Source organism: Zeus faber, assembly GCF_960531495.2.
Source record: "Zeus faber genome assembly, chromosome: 3".
In the NCBI taxonomy this organism is placed as follows: Eukaryota; Metazoa; Chordata; class Actinopteri; order Zeiformes; family Zeidae; genus Zeus; species Zeus faber.
Window position 1 is genome coordinate 18,567,687 of NC_137190.1, and position 21,434 is coordinate 18,589,120.

General features: G+C 42.1%; 3 protein-coding genes across 3 annotated transcripts; 1 reads left to right on the forward strand and 2 right to left on the reverse strand.

Annotated features, from left to right (window-relative positions):
* Positions 1–2,215: 2,215 nt before the first annotated feature.
* Positions 2,216–8,459, reverse strand: nrn1lb (neuritin 1-like b; the record flags this gene model as incomplete). The annotated part of the gene is made up of 4 exons (XM_079997255.1): positions 2,216–2,519; positions 2,846–2,993; positions 5,157–5,260; positions 8,374–8,459. The coding sequence occupies 4 exons, from the start codon at positions 8,457–8,459 to the stop codon at positions 2,216–2,218; spliced, it is 642 nt and encodes a 213-aa protein (XP_079853381.1).
* A 2,394-nt stretch (positions 8,460–10,853) lies between these two features.
* thap11 (THAP domain containing 11) lies at positions 10,854–12,610 on the reverse strand. Its single transcript, XM_079997763.1, has one exon. It carries the CDS (start codon positions 12,505–12,507, stop codon positions 11,665–11,667), a length of 843 nt encoding a protein of 280 aa, XP_079853889.1. The 5' UTR covers positions 12,508–12,610; the 3' UTR covers positions 10,854–11,664.
* A 2,527-nt stretch (positions 12,611–15,137) lies between these two features.
* Positions 15,138–21,046, forward strand: gfod2 (glucose-fructose oxidoreductase domain containing 2). The gene is made up of 3 exons (XM_079998311.1): positions 15,138–15,363; positions 16,371–16,755; positions 17,543–21,046. Exons 2-3 carry the CDS (start codon positions 16,503–16,505, stop codon positions 18,454–18,456), a joined length of 1,167 nt encoding a protein of 388 aa, XP_079854437.1. The 5' UTR covers positions 15,138–15,363; positions 16,371–16,502; the 3' UTR covers positions 18,457–21,046.
* The last annotated feature ends 388 nt before the right edge of the window (positions 21,047–21,434 follow it).

Sequence of the window (21,434 nt, forward strand, 5' to 3'; positions counted from 1 at the left end):
TTTCTCTCTCTATCCCACCCTCTCTCTCTTTCTTCACCTCTCTATCTCTCTTCCTCTCCTCCTCTCTCACCCGGTTTCTCCCTCTTTCCCCAGTTTAAATATTATTATATATACTTATTTGAATATATTTTTTTGAACAAAGTGGAAATATATGGTTCTATATGTATAGGCCTAAAGACACTCATATCATTGTGGGCAGGTGTTTGTACGTATAATTCTCAAATATTTTACTCGAGTTACGGTCAGACAAAACAAAACTCTTGCTACTTCAGGCCTTGAGTCAGCCCATCCACAAGACTAATTTGAATTGAAAAAGATTGTGCCCACGTGACATATTAAAACCAACAAGCCAAAATGAAGCGCGGCATTTTTTTGCGTTCATCAAAAAAACAAAGTAATTCATTTAAGTCAGTCATGCAACTATAGAGTCATGCAACTATGTTATCTTGAAGTGAACCGTCTCTCAATGGGGGAATGGGACTTAAAGACCCCTTGAGTCTAATAAAACAAAACAATCGGGACAGTAATTACTTATGTCCAGGGAGAGTGAGTGTAAAACCAGACAGACCAGACAAAGTAGGGGGCAATACTGATCTGACGCGTTGGAGTCATTTGAGTTATTTGAAATGGCGTTGGAAACTGAAGACAAAAACCATCCCAGACAGGAAGAACCACAATGTGGTCTTTTATGGAGTCCTTAGGTCCAACCAACCATACTTAGTAGGCTGCGCAATTCAATTCATCTCCCAAGCGGCATGCAGTCACAGTAGGGTCCAGGAAACAACAATTTGTTCCAAGAGACTATGAACATTTCTTCTATGGAATCAGGTTTTGACCGACATTCTACGAAAATCTAGGCACGATGACCTTGCTTCCCATTAATCCCTTTGCCGAGAGAGAGAGAGAGAGGGAGAAAGAGAGAGAGAGAGAGAGAGAGAGAGAGAGAGAGAGAAGGCCTTGCATCTTTAAATGTGAATGCTCAACAGCAGATCAAATAGCACAATGCCATAATCCCTGGTTTGCATGGCTGCTGCAGGAGTCTCTCACACACAGCACACTGTCATAAATGATGTAATAACCTCTGTCTGCCTGTCTTGCGTCTCCTGTCCCGTCACGGCATGTGGCGTGCGCCGGTGGAACACACTGACATACGCTCGCGTCGTAGTCCATTAGAGCGCTGCGGGAGGATTTTCCGAGTGGTGTTTTCATTTTCAGGGTTTTCTTTGGGCAGGGCCTGAGAGGCTGTTGGATGAATACAAACAGAAGAATTATCCACTGATCCCGCAGTTGGGAGACAGCTTAAGGGCATGAGGATCGCACACAAATAACATCGAAAAAGATGGAGTCGCTCTGAATGAAAGAGAGTCGTTTTTTCCACTGTAAATCTCTGGGCATACTTTATTTAAGATGAATGCTGTCGCTCATTAACACAGATTTTTTTAAGGTTAGAAGTCCAACTGAAACATCGTGGTATGTTGCTCTACCTTGCTGTGAAAAAGATGTGTTGAAAACTTCTTAAAGTAACATTACAACAACAATGAAACCTACATATTGCATGCATTACATGAGACTGTTGGACAACTAATATTCTTTGGGGACATCATGCAACCAGTGCAGAAGACAATTTCAGTTAAAGTGTAATTTTTCCAAACTAAACAAGCTCTACAAGTTGAGGAATTCACTTTCATTGAAAATCTGCACATTTGGTTGGCTTACTAGTGGATCTGAACACCTGGCTTAGACGTGTGTGCATCCTCTGACATTGCTGATTGTAACAATAAAGTATGACAAACACACATAGGGATACACACAGCCGTTAAGTTGTCTTATTAGACAAACAGAAAGCGTCTATGTTTTTCCCTCCAGCCAAGAATAACCAAGGCAGCATAACCAAATTATGAGCAAAACAAATAATGGCATCAGACGCCGTGAGTCGGATTGAAAAACCTGGGTACGAAGAAAATAAACATATTGATCATAATGTTCGAGGTTTCAGCATTAAAGTCCTTTTAGACAGCTTCCTCCAGAGGGCCCGGATGGTAAAACCAAGATCATGATGAAACAGATTCTCCAACTTCAGTCACAAGTTACAAATCTGGGAAATAATCACAATGTGGACTGTCGGCCTGTGTAAAGGCCAGGGCGCAGCCGGTAAGCCACCTGCTGACAGCCTGTAGTTATACTCTGCGATTTTTTCGAGAATGAACTCAGCCGGTTAGATCCTGAGCAGGACGACGAGGGAGCTGCATAGTGGGAAAAGAAGCGCAGTGGGACTGGGCTGGCGGTGGGACACGCGGCCTTTCAGCGTTTCCTGGTTCGTCTGGTCGGACGTCGGAGGGCTCTGGGGTGCAGGCACGGTGCTGGGGGGCAGTGTGGTACGGCTGGCACACAGGTCATAAAGGTTCCCCGAAAACTGCGTCTTCCTGGATTCCCGTCTGAGAGATTCCCATACAGCGGCTGCATCTCCAGGGCATCCAGCCAGCGCTGAACTGGCACAAATGTGGAAAGCATTCCACGACCTGCAAGGAACCACATGCGGATACACATGAGTGGAAATAGAGAAATCATAGGACTGAGATGGTCTTAGGTAAGGAGTTACTTTATGACAAAAAAAATAACAATAATTATTTATATATATATATATATATATATATATAATTTATTTTTTTTATTATTATTTGTATATATATATATATTTTTTTTTTAATTATTATATATATATTATACATATAATTTTATATTATTTTGTTTGTTATTTGGCACATTTGCAAGCTGAAAGAATAATAATAGACATGCGGTATCTTGGTAAAGGTATCCATTGAGATTTGTTGTGAAATATACAAACCTGCAAATTGCATCAATATCCTGCGTGTTCTGGTCTTTCTGTGTGTCCACTAAACTGTCCCCGAGTGTAAGTAAACACTGAGCAAAGCTCTTGTAGATGGAATCACACGAAACGGGAATTGCTGCTGCCAGACACATGGGCACCAAGCCTGTCCATCAAATACACAAAAATATTGTTACAGATGTTAGCGTTGTTAGTTGCAGATAATCCAAACAGTGTCAACAAGCGTGAACGACGCATATAAAAGCACAGTCGGTTGAAAACATCGCTCTATTTAAAATGCCGCATGTAATTGCATAATGTTTATGAGTTGGCATCTAAAGAGAAAATACATTACATTTCCTAAAACCTACGAGAAGGTTATATTATTTTGTGTATTCTGTATCATTGTTGCCTGAGGGCAGATCCTTGCTGGACCAAGTTCTATTTGGATGGATTCAGACTATTATGAAACTTATGTTATGTTCCATTCATCTGGAGAGATTATATTGGTATGTCCATAGCCAAATTGAGTGAAGCTGGCCAGATTTACAAACAAAGGGGAGGTGGATATAGTCTATAACTCTTAGATTTAGTGTGTTTACATAGTTTTAAATGACTGGGCGCAGGTGTCTAGTGTCGGAAGCCCCTTTATTTTTAACACTTCCTTGTAACTGTACCATCGTCCAACTAAGCCCTTCCTTGGTAATCCACTGAACCTTCACAGTGAAGACATTCATTTGGAAACAGGTTTGAATTATGTGTAACCATTAAACACATTTACGACTTAGTTCAAGTACGTTTCCTCAGAATGTTTGCACAGATTAGACGAGATTTGTACAGATAAATGACACTGGTGACAATTCAATTGAACCGTGGCTCCATAAAGTGTACAATTTAGACATTATTAATAATGTATATATTTATGTAGCGTTTTTTTAAGTTACAGTATGTTCTGTTGTCTAATCTCATCTTATCGCCGATTAGAATTTATCCGAAATAGACTAAAAACTGTTTTAGGGCTCAGCTGGATCTGATGTCTATACCTATACCTCACAGCTCTTGTTGGCCGGGGTGCATTCTGGGATGTTCCTGTGAGGGTCTCCACTAAAGACGAGCAGAGATCCAACCTTCTCAGCAAATTGGCCTCGAGGCTTTGGGACGGCTTGCCATTGGAATCTACCTTGTGAGAATCGTTTTTTCTGAAGTGTTATCATTCATCGTGTTCTTCTGGGGTAGTTGAACTATGTTTACAAAGGTGTTATGTCCACAAAGAATAATAAACCGCTGAGTGTTAAAACTCAAATTGTCAGAGATCAGAAGAAGAAGATTCTTTATTTATCGCACGGCACACGCACAACGGCGACCAAAGCACACCACACACACACACACACACACACACACACACACACACACACACACACACACACACACACACACACACACACACACACACACACACACACACACACACACACACACACACACACACGCTTCAAATGGTGGCCGGTGAAATTAGTTCTCTGCTTTTAACCCATTCTGGCTTGTTCTTCCTCCGGGCGGCAGCCAGGAGCAGCGGCCAATTACAACTGTCCATCGCTGGGTTTTGTTTTTTTGGTGAGGGTCCTTACTGATGTTTCAAGAAGGAAACCTCATGTGAGCATGGGGAGAACATGCAAACTCCGCACAGAAAGGCCCCTAATCGGGAGATAATCGAACCCAGGACCTTCTTGCTGTGAGCCAGCAGTGCAATGCACTGTGCCACCGTGTTTCTGTGTCTAACTATATATTGAATTGATAATTTTCTCTAATGTTGCATTTGTAATAACAGTTATTTTGTCAACAACATTTGGGATGGTGAGGACTGACTCACCGGCCGACCAACACACACACACACACACACACACACACACACACACACACACACACACACACACACACACAGACACGCACGCAGTTACTATAACTCGGACACTGAGTATTTCATTAAGGTAAGTGCATTTGTAAAACCCTTCACTCTTCAATTGCAAAACATGCTCAATAGAATGTTTTTTTCCATTTTATTTATCCTCTCCATTTTTAGAGCGACTGAAATTCCATTAATAAAGCTTAATTCTCAACTGGTTTAGAAATGGAGAGAAACACAAGCAACCAATGCACAGAGCAGAAAATACATAAAAATATGAAAATAAAAAACCACAACAAATGTCTGTTATTTTCTTTCACAGCAAAATAACATACAACACAAATCAACTAAATGACATTAACGAACCAACCAGAACCCATGGAGAGGCACATTCACAAGACAATTCCAGATGAAAGACATCCTTACTGAGGCTCAGAGCGAGTGGAAGCAGCATGGTGACGGTGCCCGGACGGCAAATCCAACTGAGAGGGCTCCACAGAATCCACCTCTGAATCAGTAGCTCTGTCGTGCTGTTCACCGTGGTGTCAGAATTCCAAACAGAATTTCAGAATTGCAGTTTGTGAACGTGAAAGTGATCCGTTTGTGGATTCATCAGACCGCCAAAGTACACACACTAGCAGAGTATGTCGGCTGGATTACAAGTAAAAAAGAACTGATACACCACAGACAAAACAGGAGGATGCTCTGTGTGTGTGTGTGTGTGTGTGTGTGTGTGTGTGTGTGTGTGTGTGTGTGTGTGTGTGTGTGTGTGTGTGTGTGTGTGTGTGTGCATGCCTGCGTGTATGTGTGTGCCTGCGTGTGTCCACATCCACATGCATGTGTGAAGGGGAGGGGCACAGGGCAAGTCGTAGAGCTTGTGCACGGCAGACCAATGACAGCGTCACATCATCTCTCAACCAGATTAGAGAATTCTCATTTCCGGTGTCAAGCATTAAGACCGTTTGTTTGAGATACATAAAAAATAAATAAACCATATATTACAATTGAGATTAGACACAAACACAGGCAGTGTTGTTCGTGTCCACACACCTCTACTTACCATAACTGCCCGGCTTTGCCCTCTTACAAGTTTGTCGGACTCTGCGGTACATCAGATTATCCGACGCTTCTGGGTTTGTTGCCAGATGGGTCCCATCCCACTGAGAATAACAGAATCCTGCCCACCTGGGAGTCCACCACAGAATATCCTCTGTGAATAACCGTCGCTATTCACGGCTTTATCCGCGGCCAGATGATGCATCACCGCGACTCTTTGTGAATATTGTGAGCATCGCGAGCACATTGTTGAGAATGGAAATGTGTTTTAACGGCACAATGGTACAAATAACCAGGACACAATTATACAAGGCCGTGTAGCAAATGCACGGCAGTCTATGGACGCATCGACGGTCCAGTCTCTGATATGACCGCCATGTTTTTTTACAAAATCCCGACGGCATGTCCAGCACCATAACTGTTGTGTTTCATCCCGCCGCGCTCCTTACCCATGTAAATCCCCCCTGCGCCCCACAGATGGCTCGCACCCTGTGCATTAGTATAAGTCCTGTTGCACATCTGTATACTGGCACGGGAAGAATGGTTAGTCATTGTTAATCTGCGGCTTAAAACCTCCATTAACTCAAATAACCAGTCTTCCCCCGGAGCTGCTACCTGGTGCAACTGTGTTTGCTGAGAGAGAAACTGTGATACATGCATTTACCTGTACGCGTATTTGAGCTTGGCCGTTATAATTCAGGTTAGACACTACAGCTTCATTAATCCAACGTGTCAGGATTTGATCTGTTAAAAGACATTGCTTATAAAGACAATGATCAGATGCATAATACAACGGGTTTTTTTTTTCCAGTAACCTGGCTCCATAAGAACACCGTCCAAAAATTGTGGATGCAATGTTGTATGCATTCAGCATAGGAAATGCGAGGACATTGGTAACGGAACCAGAAAACTGAGATTCTGGTTTCATTATTTCACGCTGTTTCATACTTTAAAAAATAAAACAAATCATAATCATCTGTTTCAAATGATGTTCTTCGACTAAATGTGTGAACGGCGTCATTGTTTCCAGGTTGTGAAATCATCACTTTAGGGCGAAACATGATGTACACTCGTTCTGTGATCAAGTACTATAATCTCAGTGCTGGCTGGCATTTTAGGAACATGCTCAATAGCTCAATATTCCCCTTTTTATTCATTTATCCCCCTTATATATATTTTTTTTTAAAGCTGAATGTAAAGACTGTCTGTGGGTGGGAGAGGGTGATAGGGTTTTATTGACAGCCCTGGATTAAGGCATTATGCAACTCTCACTCAGAGTAAAAAATAAATAAATCCAGATGAGATTAGGCTCAGGATCCTCCATCTCTTCAATGCTCTGCGCATCCATTCACCTTTCAGTCCCGTTCTGTGTTCTGCGTTACACACTATTCCTAAACTCAACCACTGTCAGATGAGGGAGTTATGGCACAGCCCGTTTAGTGCATTTGTATATCAAACCTAACCATTTCACCATTTCAGTGTTTACATGTTGGTCTAATCAGCCAAATGACCAACCAAGCGGCTAACACACACACACGCGCTCACACACACACACACACACACACACACACACACACACACACACACACACACACACGTTTTAAACTCAGTTGAGCTCCACTCAACCATACTGCCATCTACGGGTTAAATGTTCTGCTTCATACATGTTCCTGCGATTTTATTCCGTTTTCTACTGACTATGAAATATTCTGGTAAATTAAAACCGAACAAACCTACCACGCCACATTTCTTTGGAGACTTTCCCTCAAAACGGACACACCTGTCTTCACATCACAGCCGTGAACGAACTCTTCATTTTCCCTGATTAAGCAGTAATTGTGAAATTGTGTGATGTGTTTGAGGATAAGGTGTTGGAGTTGTTTGTTTTTTCCAATTCAATATACTATACAAATCTTCCTGTTTTTACAACTCCCCACGGTCAAAAATGGAATACCTTTAAAATAAATTATCAAAAATACTTAAAGCTACTGTATATATGATGGTTGTGATGATTTTTTTGTGGTTAAATAAAAAAACAGTTTTTACTATTAGTATTATAAATGGCCTTAGCAAGCCCCAATGAAACTATCTGACACAATCAAAAACAGACTCTGAATTCAAAACAATGTTGTGTTCTCAAAATGTTGTTTTTTTGTGTTGAGATGGCAAACCACGCCATCAGAATAGACATTTTTAAGAACCAATTAATCACTGACGTGCTCAATGTAAAACACTACTATGAATGGAAAACATTGGTACGGATGCCTGATCAGAAGACTTATGCCTTTTGCGTGTTCAGTGTTATACTTGCTGCGTATGTACAGTAGTCTGTGTAAAATATTTTTGTATGTTTTTAAACTCGAATATAAAACACAGAAATATACTGTAATATAAATGACAATGTTTTTATTTTTTCCTCAAAATACTGTATACATCCCAACAAACACAAAGTCGGATGTGTAAAGTGTTCTACATACAGAATAAATAATAAAAAAAAATAAAAAAATTAATTGACTGTATACGGTAATCATTGATTACTGTATTGATATGCAGTACTGCAATACTGGAATGAGAGTAGATTTCTTACCTATTCTGATCTCGGAAGGTCCGGACAATGAACGCCACTGTGAACAGGCTCATGTTTGGTTGTTCTCTCTGCCCGGCCTCCCTCATTGTTAAGCCACACGGTTCAACCAAAGTGGCCCCGGATTTCATCAGAGGATATGGCTCTCCTTGGTCTTGCTCTTCCTCGTCCTCCAGCTCCTCATCCTCCTCCTCTCACTCTCACTCCTCTTGCTATGCCTCTCTCCTATGTTGGCATCCATCGCTCCAAAACAAAACAGCTCACCCGTGTCACCTTTTTGAGAGTAAAGCTGCGAATGCAAATTAAACAATTGTGCAACATGTCTTTGCAAATGTGCAGTCAGTGTGGGTGGTAGGAAATTTATGCTCAGCATTTTGAATGGCAGTGTGTTCCATGTGAACACAACAGATTTTATTAATGGATATTTGTGCCAAATATTGAGAATTGTGTGTAGCGTTGAAGTGGTTTAGAACTGTAATCTGAGTGTAAAGCAGGAATTGAGCGTGAATTTCTGCAGAATGAGTTCAGGGGATCGGTACATGAGTCACAGGTTGTGGTCATTGTGTCTCAAGTACCAGTGTTAGTGTGTAAAAAATTGAGAAAAACTGTAATATTATCAGCACGTGGGAGGTGATGCAGGTTATGTGTTAAACTTACAGTACAATAGACAATGAAAAGTAAAAAAACAAACAGTAAAAACACAACGTCATGATCAGCATCACATGCTGACACCTATGATATAAACAGATAATTGCCAAATAGGGGACAACATTTTAAGTCGCATCACATCTTTATATCGACAAATAAACAGTGAAAGACTATTATATATTTTGTTAAGTTATTTAAAAAATCCTGGATTCCATCAACAGATATCACTTCTTTTTCAGAGAATATCTGTGATTTCCTGGAACAGGGAATGATCGATAGTAGTCCGCAACATCATTGTGGATTCACTCTTCAATTCCCGCACTAATCGTCATTATATCAATGTACAAATATCAATTAGTCACTCAATTTGGAAAAATGGTGACTGTTACCTTTTTTCGTACAAGCATTTCGAGTCAGTGTCACGAGACTGGGCTGTGCATTTTGTACACAAGACCGCTGTGTTAATTCTGTATAGTTTTAATCGGTCAATACTTAAAGGTTGCATATTTTTATACTTTCAGCATGAGTCTTATGTCATTCTAGTGATAGAAAGTGAGCTACATGCTCCGACCAGCCACAACATTAAAACCACTGACAGGTGAAGTGAATAACATTGGTCATCTTGTTCGAATGGCACCTGTCAAGGGGTGGGATATATTAGGCAGCAAGTGAACAGTCAGTTGTTGAAGTTGATCTGTTGGAAGCAGGAAAAATGGACGTAAGGATCTAAGCAACTTTGACAAGGACGAAATTGTGATGGCTAGACGACTGGGTCAGACTATCTTCAAAATGGCAGGTCTTGTGGAGTGTTAGTACCGACCAAAAGTGGTCCAAGGAAGGACAACCGGTGAACCAGCCACAGGGGGATGGACACCAATGAGCTCATTGATGCGTGTGGGGAGTGAAGTCTACCCCGTGTCCCACAGAAGAGCTACTGTAGCCCAAACTGATGAAAAAGTTAATGCTGCTATGATAGAAAGGTGTCAGAACACACAGTGCATCAGAGCTTGCTGTGTATGGGGCTGCGTAGCTGCAGACTGCTTGGAGTGCCCATGCTGACTCCTGTCCACTACTGAAAGGGGCTACAATGGGCACGGGAGCGTCAGAACTGGACCATGGAGCAATGGAAGAAGATGGCTTGGTCTGATGAATCATGTGTTCTTCTACATCATGTGGATGGCTGGGGTTAGGCTCCGATCCGATCGTGCATCTGCGGGATGTTCTGGAACAACAAGCCCGATCAATGAGGACCCCACCTCACAACTTCCAGGACCTACAGGATCTGTAGCTAACATCTTGGTGCCAGATACCACAGGACACCTTCAGAGGTCTTGTGGAGTCCATGGCTCGACGGGTCAAGGGGGAGCTACACAACTTTAGTGGTTATAGGTTGTGATTTTAATGTTGTGGCTGATCGGTGTACATCTTTTTAAAAGATAAAATAATTAATTTTATATGTTGTTATTATGCAGTCAGAGACCTACTGTTTTCACTCAAAGTGACATAAGAAATCTAGCTCTGCAGCACGTGTTCAAGCAAATGATGGGCCAAAAACAACTGGCTGCAACACTGGAGCTATTTCACGACTTGGGCCAAAACTGACTCGCTTGTTTCATACGACCTTTTTCTTATGACCGAATTAGGACACCTGAGACATCAAAACATTTTGAGAATTTGAATCAAATGATATGCCTTCAAGGGAAAAAAGTATACAACCACTAGATTATCTCCTGAAGAGTCTGTTTCTATTTTGTTTATCGTCAGTTTACAACACAAACCACTTTAATGAAGAATAAACCTGGCGAAGGTGTGAAATTATTCAGACAAACCCTCTATATCTCAAACGATATTTACTTCAAATGTATATTTTGGTTATTGAAACAATCATCACAAGTAAGACATCGCTGTGTCAAGCCAGGTTTAACAAATGTAAAAACAAATGTAACATTCTATGCATGATATTGTCGGAGACAAGCTTTGGGTGTAATTATGAAATCGCTCGATGGGGACAAATGATATAGATCACAGTTACACAGGCTCGTGCTGTTGAACAGTACAGCCCAAATTGCATGACGACTTGGAGCAGCCCCACTTCCAGTCCGGTCCAGTCAGTGCAGTCCCCCTTCCTGTCCACACAATATCCATGACGGTATTATTTTGTCCATACTGTGATTTTCAACTGCATAAACTATTACTATAGAGCTCGATGGAGGTAAGACCATAAATGGACTAAGGGGACTCTAGGGAGTCATTACTATAGCTGCATAACTAGCAGACCAACTCGTCATGTTAGATAGGCCTAGTGACAAACAAAAAGCAGTTACACTGGGAAAGATTGAGTCATTGGATCAACGTAAAAATGCTTAAATTTGGCAAATCTATACTTCTCGGATGTTCTGAACATGAAATCGAGAAATGAAGATGCACATTATATGCTGAGAAAAACTAAAAATATCTAGGTTTAACCAATGAAGGCGTTTTTGAGGTTGGTCCAATGAGCTTTTTCAGTGTATTTCCTCAATGAATACAAATTGTCGTCGCTCGGGCATCCTTGTAGAAAATATGAGCTTCAAATTCCTTGTTTTTAACTTTCCAAGTGAGTCTTTGCGGCTGGTCGGTGTCAGTGTTTTCCACACGACCTCGCGATCACATTTTCTTCCTGACGCCGGAACAGACCCCGAAGCCTGTCAGCAGCCGGTCCCGTTCCCGAACGTCCTCCTGCAGCCGGGCCTCGGCCACCCGGAGCTGGCGGATGGTCGCCTTCATCTCCTTCATCTTCACCTCCATCAGAGCGATGATGTCCCGCTGCTCGTTCAGCTTCCGCAGCAGCTCGGTCGAGGTCGTGCCGGTGGTCAGCGAGTACGAGTGGTCGAGGGGGTTGCTGATCACGCCGAGGTACTGAAGGGTGTGCGCGGCGACGATAGCGGGGGAGTCGGCCGGGTGATCCGGAGCGGTGCGGTCCGCGGAGGTCGAGACGGCCGAGGAGCAGACGGTCCGGTCCGGCTGGATCGGCAGGCTGGTGGACCCGATGTAGTCGCCGTTGTGGTCGATTTGCACCACGGTGATCTCGTCCGCGCCGGCTTCGGCGCCGATGTTGCCGCCGCCGGGGGAGTCGGACGTGCTGTACACGCTGGATATCACGATACTGGAGGGGCTGGCGGCGCGACCCGGACCCGGAATGGCCGCGGACACTTTCTTGCCCCTGCCCCGTCCCCTCCGACTCTTGCGTTCGTTCACCCCCCGCAGCGGGAAGATGGTCGGCACTCGAATGTTGTAAGTTTTCCTCCCGCCGGCGAAGTGCACGCTGCAGACGCGGTGTCCCGTGGTGGGCTGGAAGGTGCTGAAGCAGCCGCTGACCCCGGCCCGCGAGATGTTCTTCAGCCACAACTCCCTCTGCGAGCTGTCCTTAGGAAACGTGTAGAAGCGCAGCTCCCGGTCCCGGTGCGAGTTGTTGTAGCAGCCGGGGACACAGCACGTGAACCCGGGCATGGTGTTCTCGACACGGGGTTTAAAAACGCGTTATTGCGACAGAGTTTGGGGCTATTTTTTTATTTTTGTTTCGTTCTTCTCCGCGTTGTTATCAAGCGCAGCGGCCTACGAGCGGAACTACACGTCCCACAATGCTTACGACTTCCTGTTTATTTTCCGCTCGCCGCCAACTAGCCCGATTAATTAATCCGCCAGTTTATAAACGTGGCACAAACAGTCGTGCGGTGTATTTAATTCAATTTCCATTTTTCTTTTTCATTTTGTATGGGAATAGTTTGCATTGCTAGTTTGACAGGCGCCGTTCCAACGACTACATTTCCCATAATTCCCGGTGATGCGTTCCGTTAGAACTCTGAATCCGTAATTCCCCACTTCCGAGCTAAACGTCTTCTACCGGCTCGGTTCGGGGAAACTCGGAAGCCGACAGTAAATGTTGGTTTGGCAAGCTCGGTCACATCACACGCGACAAACGCTATTTTAAAATAACATAAAGTCTACAGAGGAGTCCGGATCAAAGTTGCACGTGTTTTTGAGAGTGTGACAAATGTTCCTACCCCTCCTTTAAATTCGAACGACTGCCATAGTTATAATAAAATATGATAAAATACATTTCAAACAGTACACAAACCAATGTGGGCTTAACCCTGCATGGTGTACATGTCATTTGTGTTCAATTTATATTGTTTTAACACGATTTTGTTTATACTATATCAGTTTGTTATTTCCTCTTGTATTTATTTGTCCAGAGTTCAACGTTATAACGTCGGTTGTACGTTTGAATGTGTTTGGATTGCGGCAGACAGGCGCTTTAAGAGGAACTGCCCTCTACTGGCCGGCGTGAAAACGTCTTTTTGTAGTTTAATGGCGATACCTGTTTATTTATATATAGATATTTTGTGAAAAATATTGTTTAACATATTAGTGAAAAATATTTGAGATCCTCCACTTAGACTCGATTCAGACTAAGCCGAACACCATTTCCATCCCGGGAGAAGAGGTGGAGGGTTACAGGTACCTGGGCGTTCACCTGGACAGCAGACTGGACTGCAAATGCAACACTGGGGCTGCCTACAGGAAGGGACAGAGCAGACTTTACTTCTTGAGGAAGCTCAGGTCCTTCAATGTGTGCAGCAAGATGTTGCACATCTTCTACCCGTCTGTTGTGGCTCGTGCAGGTTTCTTTGCAGTCATCTGTTGGGGCAGCAGCATTAGAGCCAGCGACTCCAAGAAACTGAACAAACTGATGAAGAAGGCTGGCGCTGTGCTGGGGGCTGCTCTGGAGCCCCTAGAGCTGGTTGTAGAGAGAAGGATGTTGCACAAGCTGCTAAACATCATGGACAACACTGCACACCCCCTACACAACCTACTGGTCACACAACAGTGTCTTCAGCCAGAGGCTCCTTCAGCTCCGCTGCGATAAGGACCGTTACAGGAGGTCATTCCTGCCACCGCAATAGCACCTACAATGACTCCCCTCGGTGCCAGGAGAGGAAACCCCTCCTCTGAATGGCAATGCACATTTTTACTTCACGTTTAGCTTCCACTTTTAAGCTTTACCTTTCACTCAGTTAAATTCTATTTTATTCTATTTTTTTTATATGGTACAGTAGTTCTTTTATATGTATATACACATATGCATATGTGTGTGTATCTTTATATATGTATGTGTGTGTGTGTGTGTGTGTGTGTGTGTGTGTGTGTGTGTGTGTGTGTGTGTGTGTGTGTGTGTGTGTGTGTGTGTGTGTGTGTATATATAGTAATTGATTAAAAAACTGTATTTTTGTACATTATGTGTGTTTTGTCATGTATGTCATTGCTGCTGCAACACTGGAATTTCCCTTTGGGGATTAATAAAGTATCTTTATCTTATCTTATCTTATGTTATCTTATCTTATCCCTTTAATTGAATCCACTCATCTTTCTGAGATACCCAGGGTTCCGCCATACATTCTTGTTATTTCTTATACTATTACACTCAACTCTGATTCAAGACATTTCTCTTACATATATCATCAGTTCTCTTGCCAATATTCCGAACCTATCCCTTACACATCTCTTACAAATGCATTTGGTATTACACTTCACTGAAGAAAAAACAAAATTACAAGTACCAGTCAGATTTGCTTGCAAAACTTGCAGCTTCCTTTATTATCATTTACATTTTATTTTTACTTTTTATTTTTTTATTTTTTTTCAAATAATCGACAACATTTTCCATGAACAATTGCACACACTACATTTTTAAAATATAAAATGCATCTATAGTTTGGATCGAAGATGTGTTTCACATTAAAAAAAACCCCCAAAGAAACAAGCCGGGGTAACGTTGTTCACCGGTAACGGTGTGTGTCGCAATGTTGATGTGATGTCAGGTCTGTCATTTGCTGGTAAACTCGGACCCGAGCGATCGGGGAAATGGGACTAGGGAGTTTCGACAAAAAAAAATGAGCCGTCCCTTTGCAATTTGCCATGTATGACGTTGGATTTTTCAGAGTTCCCGTCGCAATCCGACGCAGCGTCAAGTCTAACTGGGACGTCACTGGAATACCTTTTTTTTTTTTTTTTTTTTTTTTTTTTTGCGCGCAAAGAATCATGGGTAAAACATGCCTCGACAAATGGGTGGGATCCGAGTTGGCACCTGCTCGATGCCCCGGCTCGGTTCGGTGAAACGTGTTAAAATGTCCCTCAGCCCATGGAGCCGGTGGCCTGTGTGATCTCCAGGAGAACTTTATTTCACTAGGGTTTAGTGGAGGCGCGTTCGGTCTGGATCGGTGACATCGCTCCAGTTGGAATCGCCGCAACCGGGCGGAGACTCGGCACAGACCTCACCGCCGTCGTTATTGTTCACGGGAAAAGGTAAACGAATGTTTCCCAGCACATTTCAGATATTTGTTTTGTAAATCCAACGTTATAGTAAGATGCAGTGGATTAAAAAACAAATAATATCACTGGCAAACTGCCGACTAAGATACATGTTAAACACTGGCAGTTACCCTAGCTAGCAGCTATAGTTTTTGCTAGTTCCGCCCTCAAGCGTTAAATAAGACTGAAGCGAAAAGTGCTCGTGTCCCTAATGTCAGTGATTTAAACGAACTCATTCCACACCTCAGCCTCGAATTAAGTGTTTGAGCGTCGGGTTTTGGAGTGAGTTCGCGTTCCCTGGTCAGAAATTAGCCAGCCGGCTATCGGTAGCTGGTGACAATGCTGCTGGGTAGCTTATACAAGCTTGTGTGTGTGTGTGTGTGTGTGTGTGTGTGTGTGTGTGTGTGTGAGATCGATCTCTGTTAAAAACGATAGATATGGGTAGATAGGATGGATAGAGCCAGCCAGAGGAGCAGTTGTATAGTCTTATTAGAGCAGCAGAGCAAACCTTTTTCAGCAATGTGTCTGGCACTGAAATACAGGACATTTGCAGGCCAGCCCTTGTTATTCTCTAAACAGTTGGGCATTGAGATATTAGTAAATCCATTTCCACAGTTGTGCAGATAGATTACTTATTGATCATTATATTAATTGCCTTGTGCAGTTTGCAGTACACAGCTATGTACTGGTTACACATCTCTATAAGCTACTACAGTTAAAGATGTTACAGACTAAAACATATTACAACATGCATACATTACAATTGACAAAAACACATTGAAGCTGCCCTGTAGAGAAGGATTTGCATGTCGCTGCTTGGTGTAGGGCAGATGACGTTCAGTTGTGTGGAGTGTTTCCCTTTCGGGAATGGCATGCAAACTATGTGGACAGGGTCTAGTTAAGTTAGCAAAGAGAATTCATTGATAAGAAAAACTGGTTTGTAGGGGAAATCTCCGCTGTTGGTCTTTCAAGTGTCTTTGTATGGGTTTCTCTATTTACAGGTAAATCCTGTATGTCCTGAGGATATACTAAGGACAACCGAGTCATTGTGGGGACACAGGTGAAACAGCATCTGATGGGGTGGTGATGAGGCTGGCTACGGTTCAGCCCCGAGGTTGGTAAGCGCCACTGCCATGTTGCCAGGAGTCGGCGTGTTTGGCACGGGGAGTACAGCCCGTGTGCTGGTTCCATTGTTGCAAGCAGAAGGTTTTGAGGTTCATGCGCTCTGGGGACGAAGCGAGGAGGAAGCTTGTTGTCTGGCAAAGGAGCTTGGCATTCCCTTCCACACCAGCCGATCAGATGATGTCCTTCTGCACCAAGACGTTGACCTTGTCTGCATCTACATTCCACCTCCAGTGACACGGCAGATTGCAGTTAAAGCACTGGGTAAAAACTTCTAAGCACACATTTAATTTGTACAGAAAGACCAGTACCAAGCCAGCGGCAGGGTAGTCAGTGTTATTCAGCAAACTCAATCTGATTATTTTTCTCCAGCAACTGACTAACCAGAAAGTCAGAAAAGTACACAATCAATTGCAGGGTTTAAATACTTACATTCATGCTACAGGGTCTTATTTTTCTGTGTGCTGAATATTTTTATGGGAAACGATTAAACAAGAGATCTTGAGTATTTTTGTCGCAACCGTTTTGCAAACGCTCACCTATGTGCCTTTGCGAATGCATTGTCAAGCTATTTCCTGTGATTATTTTCATTATTGTGAACTTCCTCTGCAAAACAAAAATCTGAACATTTAATTTGCTTCATTGTAATAGCCACCACCCCCCCTTCATTTTGTTCACATCAAAGTACAAATACACTGAGATATTACAGGAGATGTAGTGGGTGAGGGCAAATTAGTGGAATTCCTGACGGTTTACTTCAGCTTCCTGTTTAAGCTCCAACTTCCTGAGTGTGTGTCCCCACCAAAATCCCTTGACTTTTCCATCTCCCAACATCTTCCATGGGGTCATGTTGCTTTTGTTTGAGTGCTTGAAAACCTTAGATAATTTTAGCACATATATACTTTTTTTTTTTTTTTTGAACTGCTATAATTCTCCTTGCTATCATGTCCCCTTGATTACTAAAACGCCTAATTGTTATCTGTATCAGCCCTGGGGGGTAAAAGGTATTGTTTGACCCCTATAACTAATTATCATTCCTCTCTCTTTACAGGCATAGGGAAGAATGTTGTTTGCGAGAAAGCCGCAACTGCTGTGGATTCTTTCAAGATGGTGACTGCAGCCCGGTACTACCCTCAGCTGCTTAGCATTATGGGAAATACCCTGCGCTTCCTCCCAGCTTTTGTTGCAATGCGTCAGCTTCTCATGGAGGGATATGTGGGTGATGTGCACGTTTGTGATGTAAGGGTCTACGGCCCAAGCCTACTCGACCAATCTTATGGTTGGACTTGTGAGGAGCTTATGGGAGGAGGTGGCCTGCACACTGTGGGTTCAGCCATCATTGACCTTTTAAGCCATCTTATTGGGGCACGAGCCCATCGTGTACATGGCTTATTGCGGACATTTGTGCAGCAAAATGGGTCAATCCGTGGGATCCGTCGTGTCACCAGTGATGACTTCTGTTTTTTCCAAATGTTGATGGGTCAAACTGGGTCTGGCTGTGGGACAGGCTCAGATGGTGTGTGTTGCACTGTGACTCTAAACTTCAACATGCCGGGGTCACTTGTGCATGAGGTAATGGTCGTCGGATCCACAGGGAGGCTGGTGGCCAGGGGGGCAGAACTGTATGGACAACGCAATGGGAGCAACGACGAGGAGTTGTTGCTGGGGGACAGCGGGTGGGCCGGACCGGAGGTTCGAGAGCTGCCGCTGCCGCACCTTCAAGGACTCAGCTCCATGGTAACAGCGCTGAGACAGTCTTTTCAAGCACATGAGGAACGCAGGTCCTGGGCACGGGAGCCAGTCGCCATGGCACCAACATTTGAGGATGGACTTTACGTGCAGACAGTGGTGGAGGCCGTGAAGCGGTCAAGCCGCAGTGGAGAATGGGAGTGTGTTGAGATCATGACTCAGGAACCGGATCCAAACCACAACCTTTGCGAGGCTCTGCAGCGAAACAAAAGCTAAAGATACTTGTAGACACACAACAAACTTCTTCAGGTCAAAGTAGTTAACACTAAAACTACAATAACATTTAAAATATTTTTAAGTATCTTTCCCCCCCCCCCCCCCCCCAGTATATTAAGAAAAATCAATATTCCGAGCTACCCCAACACTTAAAATGTTTGAATTCTTTTCACCCACTTAAGTTATTTGCAGTTCCATTGTTAATTCTCTATAGAAAAATTGTTTTTCATAAAAGCAGTTTTAAGCACAATGTAATGCATGTAATGTAAGGCACAAAGCATTCAGTTTTTTGTTTTATTTTACTGATTTATTACAACTTCACTATATTTAAATGTCCATTGGTACCCGCCTCTAATTTGTAAAATTGGCTAAATCCTAAAGGATTATTTTTTGACAAATTCAAACCTAGACAAATTTGTACACACAGTTTCACTTATTACTCTGTAAGATTGAAAATAAGATCAGTATGTAGAGAAGGGTTTGTTGTTTTATATTTTTTAATAGGGGTGTATAGGTTTATGTTCATTTTCTATTCAATAGATAAGTTTACAAATCTGAACACAAAGAGCAAGGAGGTGCCAACAATGTTTTATTTGAGAGTGTTGTTTTCGATTTGACATACATATCGGCGAATACTTGGTACTCTAAAATAGTCTATATAGAAAATAGACTAACAAAGTGTGTGTGTGTGTGTGTGTGTGTGTGTGTGTGTGTGTGTGTGTGTGTGTGTGTGTGTGTGAGTGAGTGAGACATTTGGTTCTGAAGTAAGAAGCCCATTATTTTTTCCCAAAATCAATCGCATCTTAACTGTTAGGGTATTTTAGATCAGTTAACATTTTATAAATCCCCGGGGGGGGGGGGGGATTCAGGTCTTAAAGCAGCAAATAGCACAAGTCAAGAAAAAAAAAAATCTAAAATGTGGTAAATATGTGTAGCCATATTGCATATGCATAGCTACCTGTAGTACCCCCCCCAAGTTAAAGGTGCAAAGGGGCCTGTACTATTTGGAGATACTGTATGTAAACCAAGAGTTCCAGAATGATTGCGTCACAAACAATTCTGGGTGAGCTCTTCACACCGAAGCTTTGGACACAACAGATTTTTCAGAAATGAAATTACATTTGAGAGCCATAGCCTTTCATAAAGTGCCATCATCCAGCAGACAAAACATATCCTATTGGGGGGAAAAAAATGGATGAAAAAAAAACAAACGTCTGGAACCAAGACCCACAACCACTTCTCCAGTCCTAGTGTTCTCAAGAAAATATTGATTCATCTTTTGATCACACAAACTATTAAAAAAAACAAAACAAAAAAACCCTGTTTATCTTACCCCTCTGGAATCTGCAGGTTTAAAAAAAAGTCCCTTGTTTAGAAATTTTGGCAAGAGTCCCCTTCAAAAGACTTTACAAGAATCAATTTCCTCCTTGCCGAAAGTGCAGCCTTACACTTGCTTGCACAATACCTTACTAACCTTTTTGTTGTTGTTTTAGTAGAACCACTGGATTTGATGTGTGAGATTTAAATGTGTGCATCATGAGGGTCCATTGTACTTCTCAAGAAATAGGAGGTGACTGGCATTTTACGTTCAGAAAAGAGTCGTATTATATTTAATTTGGGGTGGTTGGTGGTTTTTACAGACCAATAAGGCAACGTACTGGTGGGATTGCACATGTCCCCCCAGACCATTCAAAATGCCTTTTTAGAATATTGGGATTTTTAATACCCCTAGTTGACTTCTGACTTTCACTTTTATATTGGCAGATATGTTTATTTGATGTCACATGCTTTACCTCACGCTATCCCAATAGTGCTTTAAAACCAGAAGGTGAATGAAGTTTACATGTAGTGTCTTAACAGCACGCATATTACACAAATCTGTGGAATGTTCCACTATGAGTTTTACTACTAAACTAAGTCCTAACCAAGTTACTAGACCAATTCCAAGTATAATTTTTTTGCACTGATATCACACCACATATTTAACAAGCCGTGTATGTTTGTACCAGCCAGCTCACTGCAAACTGATTATAACATTTGTCTATCTTGAGCTGTATTTATTTTTTTTTTTAATCTATTGATGTGGATAAAATGTCCTATGGTTTAGTGATTGTCAATTTCCAGCCTGTGAATTTCCGATAAAGCTGTAATATTTATCTTGTTTCTTATTTTAGAATTTTTTTTTTAAATTAGTGATATCACTTTGTGATCAGCGTGTTGCATTTACCTTAAGGAACCTTTTCGATTTTAAAGAGTGTTTTTTGTTTTTCATAGATGTATTTTCAAAAATCTATTGACATTTTGGGTTGCAGTCATGTTGGGACTTAAGGTGAGAACTTTTATTATTGATTTGTGTATATCCAGGAACTAAAATCAGATTTCTAGCCATGAGTTAATCTGCTGCTCACTGGTCAGCTGCACTCTGTTATATGTTACCTGAAGAGTTAATTTTACTGTACTAAACGGTAGGTGGAAATGTAATTAGGATTTTCCTTTCAAAAGATAATTTCAAGTTATATTGTTTTATCAGACTTTGTGTTCTGTGAAATTAAAGGAATACAAAAAAAACATTGGAAATTCTGCAATGAAGGGTAGGTAACACTTGAAAAGAAAAGTTATTTAAGAAAGATTATGATAATGATACAGCAGGGTACATTTTAGTGTTTAATCTAGTTGTGGCCAACTACAGGTGTGTCCTTTGCATTTATATTCATGACTGAGATATGAACTATATACATTTTTGTAATTTATATCCATTAATGAACTTGAATTCAGAATAGTTGTGTCCCTATACTTCACTGGAGGCTGGTTAAGTATCAAATGCTTGACATGTAAAATCTTGGTTAAACAGGCTGCACGAAACTGCACACTCAACGTGCTTACTTGTCCTAATCTTAGGTATGGGGAAAGAACTGTAGAAAAAAACTTTGGGATCTCAACCATATTCTTCAAATGTAACAAGGTAATATTATGCGGTA